The sequence below is a fragment of the Cebidichthys violaceus genome, unplaced genomic scaffold (assembly GCF_023349555.1).
Source record: "Cebidichthys violaceus isolate CVI_PGR_0920_01 unplaced genomic scaffold, fCebVio1.0.p SCAF_72, whole genome shotgun sequence".
In the NCBI taxonomy this organism is placed as follows: domain Eukaryota; kingdom Metazoa; phylum Chordata; class Actinopteri; order Perciformes; family Stichaeidae; genus Cebidichthys; species Cebidichthys violaceus.
In genome coordinates this window covers 680,240-701,449 of record NW_027176950.1, presented here as the reverse complement: position 1 = coordinate 701,449, position 21,210 = coordinate 680,240, and the positions used below count along the sequence as shown (strand labels likewise).

The following is a 21,210-nucleotide window of genomic DNA, read 5'->3' as shown; positions in this document are numbered from 1 at the left end:
TTTTCGAACAACTTACATTATACATTCAACTTTATTTCACATGATTCCATAAATGGTACACATTTATCTGCAGTCAAATGAAGTCAGATTACATTAGTTGATATCACAGAAAAATAAAACACAGTTTAATGTACTGTATAAGTACAGTATGTACATGTTTCCAACCAGCTGGATATTATTTTCACTATAAATGACATAAAAACACTTTTAAATATGTGTATATACTGACCGTCGTATTTATGTTGAATTCGTTTTTAAAGCTTTTATGATGAAAACAGCTGCCTGCTGCGGCTGAAAAAGCCGCCATGACAGAGATGAGATTAAAGAATTTGTTGGTCTGACACAGATAAACAATAAGTTCAGTACATTCATACAGTCAAACTGCACTCATCACAAGAGGAGAGCATAATTTAAATAAATGTATTCACATTCAATACACTAATACAGCAGGCCTCTTACTAACCTGGCAAGGAAATGCAATCTTTGTGCGTCACACATTCTTTTCTGCAGAAAACTCTCAAGAATATAAACATATATGTGATTGAATTATTCTAAAAAAATAAATAAATAAAAATAAATGTAAATGCATTAGAAAATTGACCATGATGAGAAAGTTCTGTCCACGTTTCTTCACCTGTGCTGCTGGACGCTGGGGGACTTGATGGTCTGATGGAGCTACCCGGCGCCGAGGGATTCCCGTGATCCAGTCACGGGTGCACAGAAGGAATGAGAGGAGACCAGCAGCACTATCTCCACCCTGAACGTGTCTCAGAGCGGTTCATATATGCTGTCCAAATATCCAACACTGATATTTTTAAATCTCTCTCTCTCTCTCTCTCTTAAATGTCGTTTGGTGTCTGGCGTCTCATCACCACACAGTTATGTTTTCAGTTTTAGCAAAACCTGGATTCTGTCTGAGCTTCCAGTACGTCTCATTTGTCAACCACACATCCCGTCCACAGGAATCTTTGGCTTTCCTGAAGAGGAAGAAGAAAGAGAAGAAGAAGGAAGAAGCAGAGGCAGAAGAAGGAGAAAGGAAGAAGAAGAAAAAAGTGAAAAGGAAGAAAAAGAAAAAGAAAAAGAGGAAAAAGGAAGCAGAAGAAGAGGAAAAGGAACAAGAAAAAGGATGAAGAAGAAAACATTTGACTTTTGATGTCTTTGAATAAAACATCTCACTTAAAACCACCAGCACAAAAAAGAATAAGAAGAACAAAGAAGCAGAAGATAATTTACATGCTTTGATATTGATACGATTCTGCTCAAGAACACTTGAACTGATCATGACATTATAGTGAATTCAATATTTTAGATTGTTTGTCATAAAAAACAAGACATTGAAGTTACCTCGAGCTCTAGGACATTGTGATGAGACTAAAGACCAAACAATCGATAACAAAAAAGAAACTGCATTCCACGATGAACTCCATAAAAAAATATAAAGACATGCAACCAAACAGTAAGCTCTAACATTTAGTATTAAGAATATAGACAATAAAATATGATTATTTAATGGTCTTTTTAATTAATCATTATAGTAAGAGGGTTTATATATTTGTAGTAACAGGACATAATAGTTTATCATCATAAACAAACTTACCTGAAAAAACGTGGAACATGTTCTTCTCCTCTTTTGCTGAGCTCTTTTCTCCGCTCCCTCTGAAACTCCTCGATATCATCTTTCTTTTTGTCCGCTTCATCCACCTTTCCGTCCTCCAGCAACCTATTCAAAAGAGGACGAATTTATCTCAACACTAAATTCACTTTATTATATGCAAGACAAGGGAAGTTAAATTATATGGCATTTTTTTAAACGAGACGGCAATTCAGAGTGCTTTACATAAAACATCAAAAGACAAAAGAAATGGATTATAAAAGGACCTTTAAATACAATTAAAAACAGTATACAATACAGGAATAAAACAGCTCAATGTAAGAAATGTTTTCATAAAAGGCAGCGGCAAACAGAAAAGTCTTCAGCCTCGAATTAAAAGAGCTGAGAGGTTTCTTCAGAAATATGGTGAATAAAAACCAAACTCTGATTCTCCATGTTTTCCCTCCTCATCTATGGAGAGATCTTTGCACCACCGTCTCCAGCTCGGCTCACCTTTGGTCGGGGCGCAGGCGGCTGTCTGTCGGAGGCAGGAGAGGCTTCAGGTCGGGGGTGAGCTCGTTCAGCTCCATGGCGAAGCTGGAGAAGCCGTAGTACAGCAGGTAATCCTTTGGCTGGGGATCTGTGGGGAGACACAAGCCGTTCATGTGAGCCGCTGCGCAAACGCGACTCCTGGATTTACGCTTCACGTCAGATTTAAACCCTCAACCTCTAAAGCAGAAATCTCAGCATGAAAAACTTCAGGGACACACAGGTTGGTTAAACATCTCCTAAGTGTTGTTTGTGATGATCGCAGACTCACTTGGCTTCCAGACACATTTCGGAGTGGGCAGAGTGTCGCAGAAGATGCCTTCGTGCCACAGGCCTCCGAACCGGTGAATGACGCTCCCACTTTGGTCCAGCACCGTGCCCTGCACCTCGTTCTTGCTTGTGTCTGAACCCCAGTAACGAGACTACAACGCAAACACAAACTGGTCAGTCAGAGGCCTGAGATTTGCTGTGGAACCAAACACATTATGAAGAGAAAAGGGCTGAGTGGTGCGGGAAGTTGTTTCATTCACTTTGACGAAGGTTATCTTGCAGGTGCAGACGTTGCTTTTGAGGTTGCGGATGGTGACCTCTCCGTAATGCTCCAGGTAGCGCTGCTGACTGAGGACGTTGTGGATGCAGGTCATTACTTTGTTCCACTCATAGTGGTCTCCGTACCTGGACAAAACACCCAAATTCAAGCAAAGCGCCAAAATTTGTTTGTCAGTCAAATGCAAATGTTTTCTGGTTTTCTCTGTTTTACATTGTTGTAAACTGATTATCTTGGAAGTTCACTTGCATGTAACGGCTAGTGTCAAGTCAGGTGTAGCCTGTTTACCTTGGAAGAGTGACGTTCACCATTCCTGTTGGAAGAATCTCCAGCGACTTCCCCCAGAATTTATTCTTCCATCGCTGGTCTGTTTGGGTCATATAAATATTGTTGAGAATATACGTCTGATCAACTTTCTCAAATACATTTCAGAGCAAAGTTAGAGGATGAGAATACAAGTGATTATCACCACTGACTGAAATTAAAATTATGAATTTGGTTTGATAACAGAAGAGTGTCACCTTGCCAAAAGGAGAAGTTCTCTGAGTCTGCATGGCAGGCAGAGATGGGGGGATGATGGCAGACCTGGTGAAATATAATTTACTGAGAATTATAAAACAGATACTTCCAGTCTCTATGAGTGTGGAAGAAGAAGTAATGAAGAGATAGAAAGCTGCTGCTCTGACACTTACACACTTTAAATTGTATTTTTATCATTAGAGACCGTGACACATTATATTGTGTTTGTTGTATGTGCAACACACTTGCGAGAACGTCAACTAAAGTTTGTGATCGCTCTAGCTAACTCATTTTCATAATGCTAAATGTGTCCGTTAGCTGTGAAAATATCGAATGTTAGCAAAAGAAAATATAAACGCTAAATGCAAATGTGTCCAATCTGGGGCTGGGTATTGTCTTTTAATATCCTTTGAGCTCTTCGCAGGCATCTCTTCTCACCAATATTAATGATGCTCGGAATCAGACACTAACTTGTTAAAATGGAAGCTAACTTCCCGTTTCACTGAGACTTTAAAGACTAAGAATAAGACATTATGTAATAACAGTGTGTCTGGCGATAAATGTAGTGTTTGTGAGATACCTGCTCACTGATGAAGCGAAAGCCCCGGTCCTCTCTGGCACACTCGTAGGTCTCGCCCAGCACCGGGTTAAACGGCTTGTAGCGGTTCCTGAACGTTGCAGTGGAGTAACCAGAGATAGCGAAGGCAGCAATGTAAACCTGTTGGACATAAAATAACGTTTTGTTTTTCATCTTTATTTCATTGTTAAGAGAATAGGTTCAGACTTTGTGGTCTATTTTTCTATGACAACCTTGCTTCCCTTGAAGGTTTTGTCGCCATATTTGCTTAACCCCAATCCAGCATTTTTAAATATTATTTAAAATGTACATGAACTTTTCCAATCAGTTTAATTAAATAGAGTCGAGACTGGTGCACTGAATTATTCCTGGACGGGAGTCTGAGTTATATATTTAGGGAGCATTATCAACATCTCAGCAGGTGCAGATTTATCTGGGTTACAACATTACTGTGTTGACAATGTTTCCCATCTATTTTATAGATTTTAAAAGTCTTACCATCCTCTGGTATGGGTCTGGTGTGTTGTTGGAGGTATCCAGCAGCTCACTGTACTCCAGCTCTTCACACAGCCTCTGCAGCAGGTTAAGAGGCTCATTGAGAGGAGCGGGCATGGAGACTCGAGCCAAGTCTTTACCTGAGGAAAAACACAGCACATAAGAATACTACCATATTGACATGCCGCGTGCGGAAGCTTGACAGGCCTAACAGTAATCAAGGGGGGGGGGCTTGGAGAAAGGGTCAACTGCAGATTGTTGTGACTTGCCGATGTTATTGTAGAGGATAGCCATGAGGCCCACGTGGCTGTTGTCGGGACAGTGAGCAGGCAGTGTGGTTCGCTGGCCGGTGCTCTCGGGAACAACGCAGTTTGGAGTCCTGGAAATGCTAGCACGGTACTTCCTGGTGGCCGATGCTGTGATGCAAGTGAAAGAAAACAATATTAATCATAGCAAAAGGGCAGTTTGATGTTTCTGTTCAGGAACTTTTTGGCGTAAACCATAGATTTCGCCGTCGCCATCTTGGATTAGAGAAGAAGAGGTTGCCGCCCGGCGGAAACGCAGCTAATGGTACTCGTGTAAATGTACCCACCATGTCCTTCCTCTGGCTCAGAGTTGGTGGTGCTTCCGTCGCTAAGTCCTGACTCATCGGACACCTCAAAAGAACTTCCACAAAGGAGGTCATCGCTGGCGTCAAAATACTCCGCAGCCGAATCTGCCACTGAGGGAGACCCGTGGGATGGATGCCTCGCTGCTGCAGGCTGTCGATGGAGGAGGAGAAAGAGGAACAAAGAAAACGCAGCCATCAAAACCCACAAAGGGAATATGTGTCAGAGAATCCAAAAGACAGGCGCAGCATGGATCTTACCTCAGCTAATGTGTTGGACTGGTGGATGTTGTTAGTCTCCCAGACTTCCTGCAGCTTCTGCCTCTCCTGGGACAGAGTTTCATGCACTGCCTTCAGGGAAGCAATCACTGAGGAGGAATAAGAAGAATTTGAATGCATAGTCATGTCAGACTTCTTTGAATATGGACATTATCACTTTTGCATAATCGTCTCTGTTGACTCTCTGATCTTGTCTTGGATTTTGCTCAACTACCTACAACACTACCTGTGTAGGAACCTCGTCTACCTGTGTATAAACACGCATGTGTCTGTTTTTCTGACCTCGTAGCGACATGGTGCAGATGTCCTGCTGGATTTTCTTGCCCTCGGGCAGCGTGAAAGAAGGAGGGGACAGCTGGGAGAAGACGTAGTCAGGGATGGAGGAGGCTGATGCACCGAGGTTAGGCGAGCTGCCCAGGTGACTGGAGGACAGCTATGAAGGTGGAAAGAGGAGGATGGTACCGTATGTTATGTCAAAAACAGAAGTGTAAAAAACACAAATTTGTGTTTTTTACACTTCTGTTTTTGACATAACATCTGATCATGGACTTATTTACACTTGGAACATTGAGTTGAGTACTTTTTTATAGCTCAAACCTGATCCTCTAGTATCACAGCCCTGCAGGTTTTCTCTCCCACCAGCTACTTAACTGTTTTCACTTTTATGTTTAAATCCGGTCCTGATCATTTGGTAAGAAAGGAAACCGTCAGAGCTGTGGTAGTCTGAGTAGCCAGCAGGAAAGACAACCAACAGCACTCTGGTGTCTAAAGAACAGGGTTGAAAACTACTGATCTAGCAGCTAAACAAAATGCAGGTTTACTTGAATGATCTAGTAATTTACTCACTTACTAAATCTTCAAAATCACATTATTGCTATGCTCTTTTTACAAGACTCTCTGGTACATAAAACTAGTTTTGGATGTTGAAAAAAGAGGTAGGGCATCTACTACGAATACACCAGGCTTGAGCATACAGAAACATTATTCAGTGTAATTAAAACAAAACACAGAATCCATTTTAAAGTTACAACAAGGAACTTTCATTTTGTTCATTTTGGCAGTCCCTGTGGACAAAAGTGGTAATGCACCAGAGTCCATTCAGAAAACATCTCATTTTACTGCAGCAGGGTCTGACAGTCTGCCCCTCTCTGTCCTGGTTCTGGTTCTGGTTCTCCCGTGCCTCCTTTACCTCCAGCGGGCTCAGCAATACGGCCTGCATGTTGGTGAACCTGCATGTTGTGAACCGTTAAGTCTGATTTAGAGAAGATGAACTATCTAGAAATAGCCAATTGTCTCGCTGATGCTCTTGTTTACCTTTGTAGGTCATATAGAGGCAAAATTATCAAATTGAGACTGTTTCATAAACAGTTAAAAGTTCCTTGTTGTAACTTTAATCTTCATTTGTCAAAATGAATACAGTCACAATTCATTTTCACAATACTACAGTGTGTAATTGGAGAACATTTAATCATTTTCATGAATTAGGTTGTCTCTTCCCACTGCCAACTCACCGATTTAGTAATCCCACGAAGAGGCTTTGGGTTAGAGAAAGGTCCCAAAATGTTACAGAAGGGTTGGGATGTGAAATACTTAGAAAACCAATCTGTTTTCAGAAAATATTAGCAGTATTAAGACTTAATTTATGGTTTTAATCAATTAGCATTTCAAATCAACTTAAAGCACTGGTTGAAAAACAATGTCCGTCACATATCTTTTGGTCTAAAATCCCACAGGGAGTGAATTACGGATCATTCTTACCATTCCCAGGGCCTCCACTCTGGATAATGTGCGAGAGTGGCCCCATATCTTCCCTGACCTCGGCTTCTTCGGCTTCTCAAGCGAGAGATTCTGGATCAGATTATGAGAATAAGTCATCTTTACTTTCATGTGATGCTGCCCAGGGAGGAGCAGCTCCAAACTGAACAGCGGTCTACCTGTATGCTGATGATGCGCTTCAGGTCTCCATTAGTCATGGTCTGACCCGTCTCCAACATCTGCAGCCTCTGGATTAAGCGGTTTATCTCAGAAAGGTCCAAATGACAGCGGTTCAGCTCTGGAAGAAAACATGATATATTTAATTATCTATTTATTGACAGGAGTTCCTGGTCTACCAATATATTTTAGAAGACGCATACCTTGAACACAGGTGTCCGGGTCGTGACTTTGCAGCAGCCAGGCCGACACTTTGCTGTTCACAGCTGTGTTAGCGGAGGGCAGCACTCCTGCCGATGATCTAGCTGGATCCGCCATGCCTGCAGAGCTCTGGTAAACACAGGGAAGAGGAGTTCACCGTGAGTCTCTTGTAAAACGTTGTCGTGTTACGTTTGACTTCACAGCTCCTTTGATAATCACCAATTCTCCGTTTCTCTGAGCTTGTCCGGCCGCGGCGCCGTGGGACAAAGTGTGGAGGAAGCCGCTGTGAACGTGAGCCGCCTCATGCTTCTTGTACAGGCGGTGGGCTTGTAGCTTGGTTACCCAAATGTAGAAGAGCTCGTGGCTCTTAGCCTTGGAGAGACAAGAAAAGTCATACATGTCTCTTTTTAATCTAAAAGGCACTCTTGGTTCTTTGTTTGAACATGTTTACCTTCATGTGATAGAGAATGTCTCCTGCGTCCAAGTCAATCCGATTTGACTTCTTGTTTATGGACATGACCGCGAGGCTAACATCTAAAGAGCCCTGGACTCTTCCCCTGGAGACCTTCAGTGCAAATAGGTGCATTTATTAAGAGTTTTCAAAAGTAGCAGGTGAAAAATCTTGTTATGATATTTACTTACATCTTGTTGATTTTTGGAGTAGCGCAAGTTTCCTACTTCCAAGACAAAGTATCGCTGAAAAAGAGATCAAAAGGCCATCCTCTTAGAAACTAACTTTATTTGTAAATCACACGAGGTGACAGAGCGGACACCTTCCTCACCTTGTGCCAACCTTTCAGAGGCCACTTCCTCCTCTTCAGGAGGTATCCTTCACAGATTCCCGGGGTGGTCATATCGTGAGGATTGTCACTTCCTGCTTGGGTTTCCACCTGAAGGTCGTCAATCACTTCCCAGTCTTTGATAATCTATAAACGGCGTGAAAATGGGGAAAACAGGGAGTAACAACTAAGCTTTAGTCGTCATATTTAGACACTTTTTAAGACACTTAAAAGCTTCTGAATTCACCAGAGGGGTATTTACTGAACGTTAAAATCTCTTCAGCTTGTGTTGACCACAGACTTTATTTCTGGCTTCTAGGACTCTTTGGCATCTTTACTGCCTTTCACACAAATAAAGCATCAAGTCTCACTAATCTCAGTGGCTTCATGCAGAAATAATGAATATAATGTTGAAAAGTCAGATCTTTACTGATATAAAGCAAGGACTTATAACTTCCCTCAAAGAACAATCATTTACATACATATACCCATAATCCCTTTGGTGTTGCCTGTATGTGGCGACTCACCTGTCTGGAGGAGGACCGGGAGGTGCTACTGCTGCGAGAGTGGGACGGCTTCCACGTCGGTGAAGACTTCTCCAGGCCGCTCGCCAGCGATGGGCTGCGGTTGAGTGAAGACCCGTGTGAATCCATGTCGGAGCACCGACCTCAGACTCCCCTCTCCGCTGGGATCCGCTGCATGGTTGTGGAGAGATTACTTTATATTATGTGTCCAGTCTGCGTTGCAACAAATAACAACACTCGTCTCAGTAGCTTCCAGTGTGAATTTTGAAGGATGGAAAGAAAAATGTAAAGCCTTCTGAGGTGGAGCAGCAGGTATTGATTATGTCTATTCTGTTTCTTTAAAATGTATGAGCTCTTCTTTTAACATCTTACTTTCACCAAATGTTGTACATCTATTATATTATACTGTCTCTTCATGGAGAGCTGTTTAATGACCCATGAGGACGAGTCAGCTCCACGAGAAAGAAACCAAAGTGAAAGTGTTAAACCGGCTCAACAGAGCAGGAGACGAGATGGGACTCTGTGTAATCCAGTTACCTAACAGAGCGACCTGGACACACTTTGGACATCCGGGATCCTCATCTAGATCACTCGGGGTCTTAAAGACACAGAAAACTAAATATTCTTCACAATAAATGGGAGGATATCTGACATTTTATGCGGCATATTTCTAAATCGGATTGTACTTTGTGGATTGTGACTTTAAAGTCTCTTTGATAAAAATCAACACATAAAGAAAAAAGTTTCAGTTGCCAAGCTGTTCCTTTAAAATGAGCTTGAGGTAAAAAAATAAAATAAAAAACACACAGGGACAGGCTGTGAAGATGTAGAGTCATTCTTGTGGTTACTGTGTCACAGAATAATCTGTTAATCTTGAGTTTTTGAACATGAGTAAGGTGGTTAAAAAGCCCCAAAAGGTTATTTTTAGAACATATTTTGTGATGCTGCAAGAAAACATCGTGGCATTCTTGTTATTTTGAGTCCTGTGAGAGAAATTGTTCAACAATAAATATGTTGTTTTTCATGCTAGCAATATATGCTCTTGTTTATATTCCTCCAACTGAATGGACTTCCTCACACAGGACACGGTCTGATTTTGCACAAGCTGGTGGAACAGCTTCTGTTCTCCTCAGGAGAGGATTACTAACCTCTGCTTAATTGGTTTTTCAGAGGATGTTTTTTTAGCTACTCAGTGGAGGAGCAACACGAGGCAGAGAGCACTGACACAACATGAGAAGTACAAATGTGCAGAAAACACTCACAGCATGACAACAGTGAGAGCAATGTAACCTCATCCGCTGGGTTGTAAAATACTTTGAAGTTATCCGCTTAGGTGAATCTGAAATGATCAATACAATAAGCACTTTTCAAAAACAAGTTTAAAGACATAAAAACTGAAAATATGTTGCGTTTCTGGCTGAATGGAAGAATATTGCATTCAATTGTTTATTTGTTAATTTCTTTCTTCCTGCTTGTACTTTTTTCTTAACATAATTAATCATTTTTCCTTTTTAAGAACTTTGATTAATAATTGAATGAACTTTGCAGTCATGAAAGGAGATTGTAAGTGCTCAATGTATTAGTTTGATAGATAAAGTTGTATAAAGTAATACTAATAAATTACTGAGACAGTGACCACATTTAGTTTGCATGCAGGAAACGGGAGATGTTTGTGTTTGCAGAATTTTCAGTGTGCATTTAATTTGCTTTTAGTTCGTTATTCACTCCAGTAGGGAAGTTACTACATTCATGTAGTCTCTGTGTGTGTGTGTGTGTGTGTGTGTGTGTGTGTGTGTGTGTGTGTGTGTGTGTGTGTGTGTGTGTGTGTGTGTGTGTGTAACAATAGAATGGGGCGTTACATTGAAACTGATGTTCCTCTAAAAGTGGTCAGAAGCAGAGCGGCTTGCTGTTATGTAAAGGCAGGACAGGACGAGAGTAACTGACCTCAGTGATGACAGCATGTGGTGGAAAAAGGATGAAAGGATTTGCAGGTTTTTCAGCGTGCTTATTACTAAAGACAGAACAAAGAATATTCTACAGGTGAAATAAAAGTGATTTTGATTTTGTTAGATGGCGACAAATGTTATGTTACTTTTCACAAGGTATAATCTCAGATTTAAAGATTTTAAACTTTTGTTTGAAATCCAAATGTCTCAGTATAAGTTTCACCGACACATGCAGATGAGGTTGTGCACTTTCAGGAAACGCAGATCAATTCCACTTCAAATACTTCAAAAGAAGCATTCAAAGGCCTGTTTTTGCAGAATGCTACTTTTCCTCATGTGTGATTCAGAAGAGAGCACAGGCTCATTATGTGGAAATGGGAGCCAACAAAGCAAGTCAACCGAGGTTTTGGCAACAGTCACCGAGCTGCATCATGCCAGAAGATGAGGTTAAGATACGGATTATCACCGCTATAATATTGCTGTCTGGAATAAATAACTGCAGCCAATAAAAGATTAATAGAGGACTAACTATTTATATATGATTTACAGCACAAACATTTTAAATAGTAAGGATTAAATCAAATTACAAGGAGTTTGTAATCCCAATACAGAGAAGAGAAAATCTAACAGGACCTGGAGTCTGATTGTTAGCAGAGAATTTTAAAGATGTTTGTTGCACATCACACACTTTTGTTTTGACTGACTCACAACCAGGAAGCAGCCACACTGATGTGTTTCAGTGAAACTGGTTCAAACCTTTTAGGACCCATTTCAACTACTAAGTGCTGCACAAACTCTCATTAACCCGTTAAGATGTCACTGTCTCTGCACACAGATGAGGAAGTGTGGACTATTTCAAACAAACAATATAGTATTTTAACAATATGAACACGATGCATCGTATTTAACGTATAATATCTCACATTTTCTGCTGGTTTGGTTCTTTTTTTGCAGCAGCAGAATTGAACCCACATTTTGCGTTCTCTGAGCGAGCTAATGTTTAAACTCCAGAAAAGAAGTCTTACCTGAAATCCACCTGTGACTCTCGTCATCTGCGCCTGATTAATCCAACAAGTGTCTGATTTGGCGTTAAAGAAACTGTAGAAAATCACCATTTCGACGAAGAAGAAAAAAACGTTTTTAACACGTTTAAAAATAAAAAAAACGTCAAACTACAAGTTACCTCCAGAGATAATCACTAACTCTGATCACATAATCTCGTGCCCTCTCCGTCGGTGGGTGACACGAGCTCCGTCCCTCCGAATCAAATCCAAGGAGAGCTGTGCGTCGCAGGCGGCGCGTGCGGTGCGCAATGTGTCCTGGGCATTATCCGCATTAGCTGGAATTACACAGCGTCTAGCAGGAGGAGGAAGCCTAGTGGAGGGTAAATCCAGCCAACCTCCACTCCCTCTGCACACCTCGTTGACGGTTATAGAGCGAAGGGTGGGATCTTAAATAGGGCTCATAATAGAAATAAACTATAAAGTATGGTATTTTAAAAGGGACAGTATTGACTTAAATGTGTAAAAACAAATATTTGATTGTTCAACCACTCACTGCAGGTCATACTTTAACCTTTATTTTCCAATAGTTTGTAAATGTAGCCAATTATCTGCAGCTCCTACTATTTTTTTAATACCAAAATAAAAGCATGCAATTACTTATTTGTCAAAAAACGAGTGATACAAAGCACCTTCACATCTGAATTAAAATGTGTTTAAAGACAGTTCTGACATTGAGCGCGGTGTTGAAGCGAGCGCCTGAGCGATGTGAGTCTCCCTCAGATAGGCGGCCGTAATAGACTGACCCAGATTAACATGCTGTAATCTGCAGATTAACCCATCAGAATCTGTGACCACTTGAGTTTATTTTGGCTGGAGTGGTTTTCCATTCTGCCACTGCAGCTACTTTGGGCAAATCAAAAGTAAAATACATTTAACTCAAGACAAACACTAAAATGAAGACTGAACATTGTGTTGAAATAGTTTATTCATATGTGACAATATCCTTAAATAAAGGGATTGCTTGGGGGACACTCAAATTGTTGCAGCACTGTCCATCCAAGACTTCCATTGAGGAGGTTGAGGTGCACTGAAAACAGTCACGTCTGCAGCTTCCTTCATTCACAGCAGCCACAGCGCTCCTCTGGGTGAACATTGTATGATTTAGTTGAATTCAGCGCCAGTTGAACTGCTCCAGTCACATTTTTTAAGGCTGGGTGAACCAGGAAAGTCATTTTAAAAGTTTGCCTGGAACTCTGTTGTTAAGTTATCATATATTCTATCAATGTGTCCATCTCAACAGTCCCTCGTCATTCCAAGCAGCTGGAAATCTGCAGCAGTCCCTGTGATCTCCTCTGCAGCTCTACGTGGCCTCCTCCACTTTGGGGGCTCCCTCCTCCGAGCTCTGCTGCTTGACGTACTGCTGGAGGAGGGCCGACAGGTGGGCCGGGTGGCGCTGCAGCAATGAGGCTGTGTGGGAGGTGAGCATCGTCAGCCCGCTGACCAGTTCGCCCTGGACGACAGACACCGACGGCAGTTTGGAGTAGCTCACCACACCCTGAGCGCTCAGCAGCGCGTTGTCTATACAGGCTCCTGTTGACAGGTGAGCAAAGCAGAGATGAACGAGCTGCAGTTAAATGATCACGATATGTTAAAGTGAAGTTAATGAAACAAGATCCAGGTGTTTGAAACCTGTGTTTATCTTCCTCTAATGGAGTGAATCAATTAGTTAATTAACCGATTGGCCGTTAAAATATATTCTATTCATTATTGACATCTCATTGATAATAATTAAGACATAAAGATCCTTGCATGCAGACACAGATGATAAACATACCGACGAGCGTCATCTGAGGGCTGGCCCTCAGAGTCGACAGCATCTCCTTCACTTTGGGCTCTTTACTGACAAACAGAACTGTAGGACCGATAAACAGAGGAGCCATGTTGGAGAAAAGGCCGTCTTTAATGAACGACCGAACCACCTGAAAAAAAACAGGATTTAAGATTAGAAAAAACTAAGATTAAAAAAATAAATAAAACTAGGATTACAAGGGTTTAAAGTTGTGCAGAATGTTGTGTGTTTTGCATGGAGGAAGCAGAGGAGATCTCCTCTCATCAACTGTGATTGATTATTTTACATATAAGCAGTAGTAGCTGTAGAGATGACGCATGTTTCAAAGCCTGAAAAACTACATTATGTGTTACCTGGTTGGGGAAGAACTTGACACTGATGCCATGTTTATGGAGTCTGTGCTTGAGCACCATCATGTCTTCAGCGTTACTGGCATTGTTCTGGACCACAGCGACCATCTTAGAGTCCTGGAACACATTCTTGAGATTCTTCTTCATGACCAACATGAAGGCACTGTCCTGGTGGAATAGAAGAGAGGAGTTTGTCTCACAGTGAAGTGGAGCTGCTAACTAAGGGTTTAAAACATGAAAAATAAGGATGGTTATCACCAATAGTGTGTATGCAGTGAGTCTGGGGACAATATGGCGATGATTTTATTCGCAGATATCATTTGAAATTGTTCTATATTAATGTTGAGTTTTTGTATCCTTTGTGTGACACCATAGTATGAGGAATAAAAACAGTGAGAACATTATTTATAGCACATTTACAAAGATGTACACCTACACTATATGGCCATGTGGACACCCTTGCCCACATACTGTTCTGCTTCCAACTTTGCAACAACAGTTTGGGGACGATATGCTTTGGGGCCAAAATGCACGTGTGATACGCTGCTCTGTTACAAGCCATCCAGAGCCCTTTGATCCTCTGGATCAGAACCAAACACAGAAGCAGCTTTCAAGTTCTATGCACCGCAGATCTGGATTAGATTTCCGGCCACAACCCTGTGTTCTGTTAAATGGAGGCTTGAAACGTTTCTGTTATTGACTGCCTTTCTGGAAGTCATTTAAAGATGTTACATTCTTATACTTCTGTTCCTCTTAAATCCTTTAAATCTGCTGCATTTCTACTGTTTGTTTAAATCTCCAAAACAAAAAGACATCTCCTCTCAGGCCTCCATATCCTGTCCATGGACTTCTTCAATGTCAGACTCATTTAATGCTTGAATGCACTGTGCATGGTGTAGTCATTTTACTGAATAAACATATTTTAACTCAGTTCCATAAACAAATTGGCTATTGGAGGATGAGTGCTACCTCCTGGACTTGTTTGCTTTGGGGTGGATAGGCTCCATGTGGGATGACCCGTGCAGGAGGAATGTACTCCGTGACAGCCATGAGCTTCTGTTTGAGGATGTGCATCGGCCTCCTGTGGCGAGTCACGGCCTTGGAGCCGTGCCGAACTGTCTGTGTCAGGGGAAGCCATCCTGAGAGACACAAAGTCTTTTAATCACCTGCTAACGTGACGGAAAAGCCTGAGGATGCTGTGCTAAACATTGGCTAGCTAAACACCTCTAACCTATCTGATACGCTGTTTAATAGAAGCTGGCTAACATTGGCTAGCTAAACAACTCTAGCCTATCTAATACGCTGTTTAATATAAGCTGGCTAACATTGGCTAGCTAAACAACTCTAGCCTATCTAATACGCTGTTTGATATAAGCGTATTATAAATATATAGCTTTAGATACTTTTAGAAAAAAAACAGGCAACAAAGTACTAACTCGAAATAGACAGTTAGCTAAAGCTGAAACTGCCTTATTTACTATACATTACCCTGTTTCGGTAGAAATTTTACACACAAGGTCGCCGCCATCTTTAACCGGAAACGTTATACAGGAAGTGACGACAGAACAAATGCTGCATTCACTGTCAAGTCGGACGAAAGAGTATCACGATGTGAAAAACAATCCATAGCCGGTGGAGGAAAAATAATTTTCATGATTGATTATTATATTATTTTATTACTTATGATATGTTTTGTAAATATGTTTGTGAAGTAGCCAAAACTGTCAGACAATTATAGTAAATATTAAAGTAAAAAGAACAATATATTTCTCTTCTGAGCATTAAGTGGCATGAGAAAAAAAAAATACTCAAGTCAAGTACAAATAACTCAAATTGTTGTAATACATCCGTGGATACAACAAGGTTTCTGACGTTAACAGTTTTTGGATGGTCTTTATAACAGACAAGACTTGAATGCAGCATGACGCGTCGACGTGCAGTTTTAATCATCGATATAATCGCTTCTCTGATTTTTATTTTAAATCATATTTTCTATTCGCACAATAACATATTTATTCATAACCAAACCCTACGTGTGAAAATAATATTTTTTTAAATCACGTTAAATCAAAATTAAAGTTACAAAACACTTTTTTACGTAAGGGAGGATGCGCGGTGACGTCAGCGTCAGTTTGACAAGCATGAGGCACACGCTCAGTGCGAGTTTATTGGGGCTGATCAGAGTATTTGGTAGAAATCCGCCGTCTCGTGCCTGGTTTGCGCTGAATTTCTGCAGAAAATCGTCGAGTGAGCGCACGAACATGGACCTGAGTAACATGAGGAAGAAATACAAGGGAGACGAGGAGGTGAGTGGCGTTCAAAAGACGTGAGAGTACCTGTGTAAAGGTGATATATAACTTGCAAGGTTAAGATGATATAAAGACAATATTAGGTGTACAAATACTGCTATATGTTCTAGTCTTTATTCTAATCTTGAATACAATATGTGATACAGAATATATCTGTGTTTTTATGCTCCCCAGATGTTTCAGACTTTGACTTTTGACCTGTCCAACCTATTTTATTGAACTATATAAGACCCTATGAGTAATTCAAATACACTGATACTGGTTGGCTCAGTCATTCAAGGCCTGCATGAGGCTCATGAGAGAATATTATGTCTGCTTCTAGTGGTGGAGGAGATCTTCAGATCCTTTACATAAGTTAAAGTACCAATACCACACAGTGAAAGAACTTCACTGCAAGTTAAAGTCCTGCATTCAGAACCTTAATTATGAAAAAGTAGGTGTAAACAAAATGCAATGTTGTCAGTGTTTATTATATCTGATGGTTCTGGATTAATAGTCCTGCTGCATTAATGTGTATGTTTTATTGTAGCTCTTTTATATCCTGTTGTCTAGTTTAATCTACATCAATGCATCATATTCTATAAGATCATCATATGTTTGTAGAGTCTGTCCTGTGAGAACCACGTACCTCTAAGAAGAAACAGCCTGTTTTCAGGTTTGTTATGAAGCATTTTCCAGCTGATCCAAGAGGCTTTTAAAGAGTTTATTTAGCTGAAGAAGTAGGATTTTCTCAACACATAAAGGAAACACTTCATCCTTCAGTTTATCACAAACATTCAACATCAACACATAAAGGAAACACTTCATCCTTCAGTTTATCACAAACATTCAACATCAACACATCTGGAGATACAAGGTTTAACTGGATAGGAAGGAGATGACAAACTGTCATCTGTGAAGAAACTAAAGCTGTCAGACAAATGTAGTAAAAAGTACAATATGTACCTCTGAGATGTAGTGGAGAAAAAAGTACAATATTTACCTCTGAGATGTAGTGGAGTATGAAGTTTATTTACCTTTTGAGATGTAGAGGAGTAAAAAAATACAGGGAAACCCTGTGGATGTATCATGAAATGGAAATACTCAAGTACTAGTACCTTGAACGTGTACTGCCTGTTTCTCATACATGACTGATTGTTCTGTCCACAGTGCTTTGAGGAGAGTCAGCTCGCCTCTCTGGATCCGATCAAACAGTTTGGAGACTGGTTTGATCAGGCCACAAAGTGCTCCGGAATCGGAGAGGCGAACGCCATGTGCATCGCAACGGCAACCAAGTACGTAAGACCGCCTCTTGAGATTAGAATTCATTCTTAGTTTTCTTTTAATGATAAACTCTATTCCTGTGCAGAGACGGGCGTCCGTCCGCTCGCATGGTCCTCCTGAAAGGTTACAGCAACGAGGGGTTCCGTTTCTTCTCCAACTACGAGAGCAGAAAGGGTTCAGAGCTGGTGAGGACCTGTTTCTCTCTGGATGTGTGGGACCTCAAAACACACTGGAAAGATCACCCTGCTCCTTTATATTCCATTTACAATCATCACACAGCTGTTAATGTCATAAAATAAGCAAAGTATCAATAATCAAACACAGTAGAGCTGAAACTATTAGTCGAATAATTAATTTAGGTCATTTTATCTGAGAAAAATTAAACAATCTCTGGTTCCTGCTTTTGGAATGTGAGGATTTTGCTGCTTCTCTCTGTGTTTTATGATTGTAAAATGTAATATTTTTGGAGGTTTGTTTGGAACAAACATGCACATTTTTAGATGTCACCTTTAACTCAGGGGAAAATATGTTTTTTTATAATTTTCTGGTAAATAAAGAAAAATAATCAGCAGATTCAGTCATTGCATGAAAACACACAGGACTTCATTAAGCACAGAGTCTAAACAAATGGGACCAAAATGGGACCTAGTGATGAATATTTTTCACAATTTTCTGACATTTTATGCACCAAACAATGACTTGATTAATCTAGAAAATAATAGGAAGATTATAAGACTATATTGTGGTTTCACTTTGTGCCGTTCTGATCTGTTCTTTGTCCACAGGAGAGCAATCCGTTTGCGTGTCTGGTCTTCTACTGGGAACCCCTGAACAGACAGGTCGGCATCTTCCACGTGCTCATCAAATAATACATTTTCACACAGTAGATGTTTATTAATTATACTTTTTATGTTGCAGATTCGCATCGAGGGCACTGTGGAGCGAATCCCCTTCGAGAGCTCCAGTGACTACTTCCACTCCCGACCAAAGAGCAGCCAGATCGGCGCCGTCGTGAGCCGACAAAGCACTCCTGTTCCTGACAGAGACGTGAGGACCAAAACTGTACCATGTTATGGAGGTAAATACATACGTATGAGTCGTAACTGTCACTTTGTCGTTTCTTTTTAGTACCTACGGCAGAAAAATGCAGAACTGGAGGAGAAGTACAAAGACACGGATGTGCCCATGCCTGACTACTGGTACGCATTACATTTTGCTATTTACATTAAAAATGAAAAAGTGAAGGTACATTTTCCTTGCAAGATTTAAGAAGTCATACTAAAAGCAATAGTGCAACATTTCAGTTAGACGAAAACATCAATACCTCTCTTTTATCTGTTAAATAGGAAGCTACTGCCAGCAGATGGTTAGCTTAGCATAAAGACTGGAAGCAGGGGGGAACAGCTAGCCTGGCTTTATTTTTCAACCAGTGAACGGAAGTGACCGTATTTGGACTGCGGAGGAGTGACGTAGAGACAACGTGTACGGCTCATAATTTACTAAATGAGCATCATGCTGTATTGAAGAAGACTTGAAACTAGAGATTGAGACCATAAACTCATGTTTGCAATGTTTACTGAGGTAATAAATCAAGAGAGAAGTAGAGTCATTTTCTCATAGACTTCTATACAACCAGAGGAGTCGCCCCCTGATGGACACTAGAGAGACTGCAGGTGATGACGTCGGCTGCGCAGGTGATGACGTCGGCTGTAAAAGGGTTATGTTTGAGGGCAAAGTAAACTTTAGTTTTTGCTCAAATTAAATTTTCTTTTCAGGGTCATATTTTTTCTACAAATGTAATTAATGTGCTCTTTAAAAAAACATTTTTCTGTTGTCAAAAAAAGGCATAAATCTCAACTAACTATTTGTAGGAAACAAAATGTTTTTACATCCTCTCTTCATATTCGAACTGTTTATTATTATACATATATTCTAACAGGGGCGGCTACATCGTGAAGCCTTCCCTGATCGAGTTCTGGCAGGGTCAGACCAACAGGCTCCACGACCGCATCGTCTTCACCCGGCCGGAGGACGGAGCGTCTGAGCTGGGGGAGTTTCAGCACGCTGCAGAGGGAGGCTGGGTGTACCAGCGACTGTCCCCGTGAGGAGAACCTCAAGAGACCGCCATTGTGTACAGAAGGGGAAAAAATGAAACCATCTTTACCTCACTGGAAGGAACCGCTCATCTTTAAGTCCTGATGGAAACCCAGGCTGATTAAATAGGTGCTGCTGTGTGTAGGATTTATCAACGCCACTGTGTCGCAAAAAGACACTCCATGGTTTCCAGAGAGAGAGAGAGAGAGAGAGAGAGAGAGAGAGAGAGAGAGAGAGAGAGAGAGAGAGAGAGAGAGAGAGAGAGAGAGAGAGAGAGAGAGAGAGCAAACTCCACCTGGTCCTGTCAAGTAATAATTGACAGTGATGTTAATTATTAGGATGAGTGTCTTATTTCTGGAAAAGCACAATATTGTCTTCACTTCTGCCATTGATGCAACTTCCTGTCCATTTTCTATGTTAAAGTAATTGGTAACACTTTGATTTCACAGGTTTCCTTAAAAGTTCCAAGACTGTTTACTAGAATTTATAGTTTGTAAATACAGGAAAAGTTCTGAGCCAGTTTCTTAGTTGGTTGTGTTGAGTTTGTAAGCAGATATTGATTTGTATTGATCTCAATTGATCCATTTAAACTTAGTTTAAAATCTACTGAGTGGCCACTTTCATTAGGTGCACCCGTACAATCTAATGCACAATCTGTCTCCATTTTCCTTATTCCCAGATTACATACCAGGAACCTTATGAATTTATAGGCATCAATCAGTGTCTTTCTAGGAAATTAGAGTGAACTATAGGAACCATAAAATGCAGTGTTACTAAATAAATAACAAATTATGTATTGAATGTAAAGGTCTTAAATCAAGACATTTGGGTCTAAATGCCTTTTAACTATGAGATTAAAAGAGCTGATGGTTTGAATTGTGCCAACTATCATGTGTGTGTCTTGTACTGTTTGAGAATGATATTGTTGTTCATTGTTTTTGACTTTATTTAAATGTGGAATAGAGCTAGCAATAAAGTTTCATTTGTACCTGAGGACTAAGTGTGTTTGGCCAGCAGATGTCAGCAGCACAACACTTGCAAACATCAACTAAACAGAAAAAGACTCATAAATACACATTATCCAAAACAATGTTGATAAAAAGAAAAACTAGAATATGGCTTCAGCATATTTATAATGAATTGCACTGTATTACAATTAGATGTTGACAAATTTGTGAAATTATCTTCACCTCTTGGCAATATTTTACTATTTCTGCCTATTCTGTTTGTTACATCTAAATATTAGACAGATTTATATCTTACATATTTGCATTATATTTGAAGTAGTTCTTTAGGCCATGAACACCAATATTTGTCAATTTCTGCCTGCTTCAACTTTTCTTATTTAAAGATGTATCATCATTATATTCTAAGTGGGCACTTAGGCCAGAGTTTAAATGTGTTGAATTCATTTAAATTGGATTTATGAGCAGCAGATACAGAAATATTTTGGGACTGAAATGTCAACTGACGGTTTAGTAGTGTACTTAATTTTCTTTGACACATGGGATTTTCTGGTCTAGAAACACTGATTTTCTTGCAGTGTAACTGGTTTAAAACACTATTATCGTTTGGCATGTGACTCTTTATATTTTTTTGTATATGACCCACAATCATAAAAGTTTGGCCAGTCCTGCCCTACAGCTGATTAGTGGATTTATCTCTAGCCTGACTCATTGTGTGATCTGATGTAAGGGATGCTATAATACAAAACGTAGAAGCACGGCACTACGTCTCAAATGTCATATCAAGTGTCTGCTCATCAGTACCATGGCACCAAAACTAGCACACAGGC

General features: G+C 40.5%; 3 protein-coding genes across 3 annotated transcripts; 1 reads left to right on the top strand and 2 right to left on the bottom strand.

Annotated features, from left to right (window-relative positions):
* Positions 1 to 651: 651 nt before the first annotated feature.
* Positions 652 to 11,641, bottom strand: osbpl7 (oxysterol binding protein-like 7). The gene is made up of 23 exons (XM_068736836.1): positions 11,572 to 11,641; positions 8,604 to 8,771; positions 8,080 to 8,223; positions 7,940 to 7,993; positions 7,749 to 7,862; positions 7,517 to 7,669; positions 7,300 to 7,426; positions 7,099 to 7,217; positions 6,923 to 7,012; positions 6,676 to 6,699; positions 5,447 to 5,597; positions 5,147 to 5,253; positions 4,871 to 5,039; positions 4,548 to 4,694; positions 4,282 to 4,418; positions 3,787 to 3,924; positions 3,209 to 3,272; positions 2,976 to 3,054; positions 2,671 to 2,815; positions 2,412 to 2,562; positions 2,105 to 2,231; positions 1,598 to 1,720; positions 652 to 977 (listed from the first exon to the last, which is right to left on the bottom strand). Exons 2-23 carry the CDS (start codon positions 8,727 to 8,729, stop codon positions 869 to 871), a joined length of 2,598 nt encoding a protein of 865 aa, XP_068592937.1. The 5' UTR covers positions 8,730 to 8,771; positions 11,572 to 11,641; the 3' UTR covers positions 652 to 868.
* Positions 11,642 to 12,517: 876 nt separating this feature from the next.
* mrpl10 (mitochondrial ribosomal protein L10) lies at positions 12,518 to 15,327 on the bottom strand. Its single transcript, XM_068736837.1, is given in 6 exon segments — positions 12,518 to 13,140; positions 13,385 to 13,529; positions 13,753 to 13,917; positions 14,719 to 14,888; positions 15,238 to 15,289; positions 15,292 to 15,327. Coding segments are annotated over 6 exon segments (798 nt in total). The 3' UTR covers positions 12,518 to 12,910.
* A 530-nt stretch (positions 15,328 to 15,857) lies between these two features.
* pnpo (pyridoxamine 5'-phosphate oxidase) lies at positions 15,858 to 20,408 on the top strand. The gene is made up of 7 exons (XM_068736840.1): positions 15,858 to 16,055; positions 17,208 to 17,332; positions 17,407 to 17,506; positions 18,107 to 18,160; positions 18,240 to 18,368; positions 18,450 to 18,520; positions 19,261 to 20,408. The coding sequence occupies exons 1-7, from the start codon at positions 15,858 to 15,860 to the stop codon at positions 19,424 to 19,426; spliced, it is 843 nt and encodes a 280-aa protein (XP_068592941.1). The 3' UTR covers positions 19,427 to 20,408.
* The last annotated feature ends 802 nt before the right edge of the window (positions 20,409 to 21,210 follow it).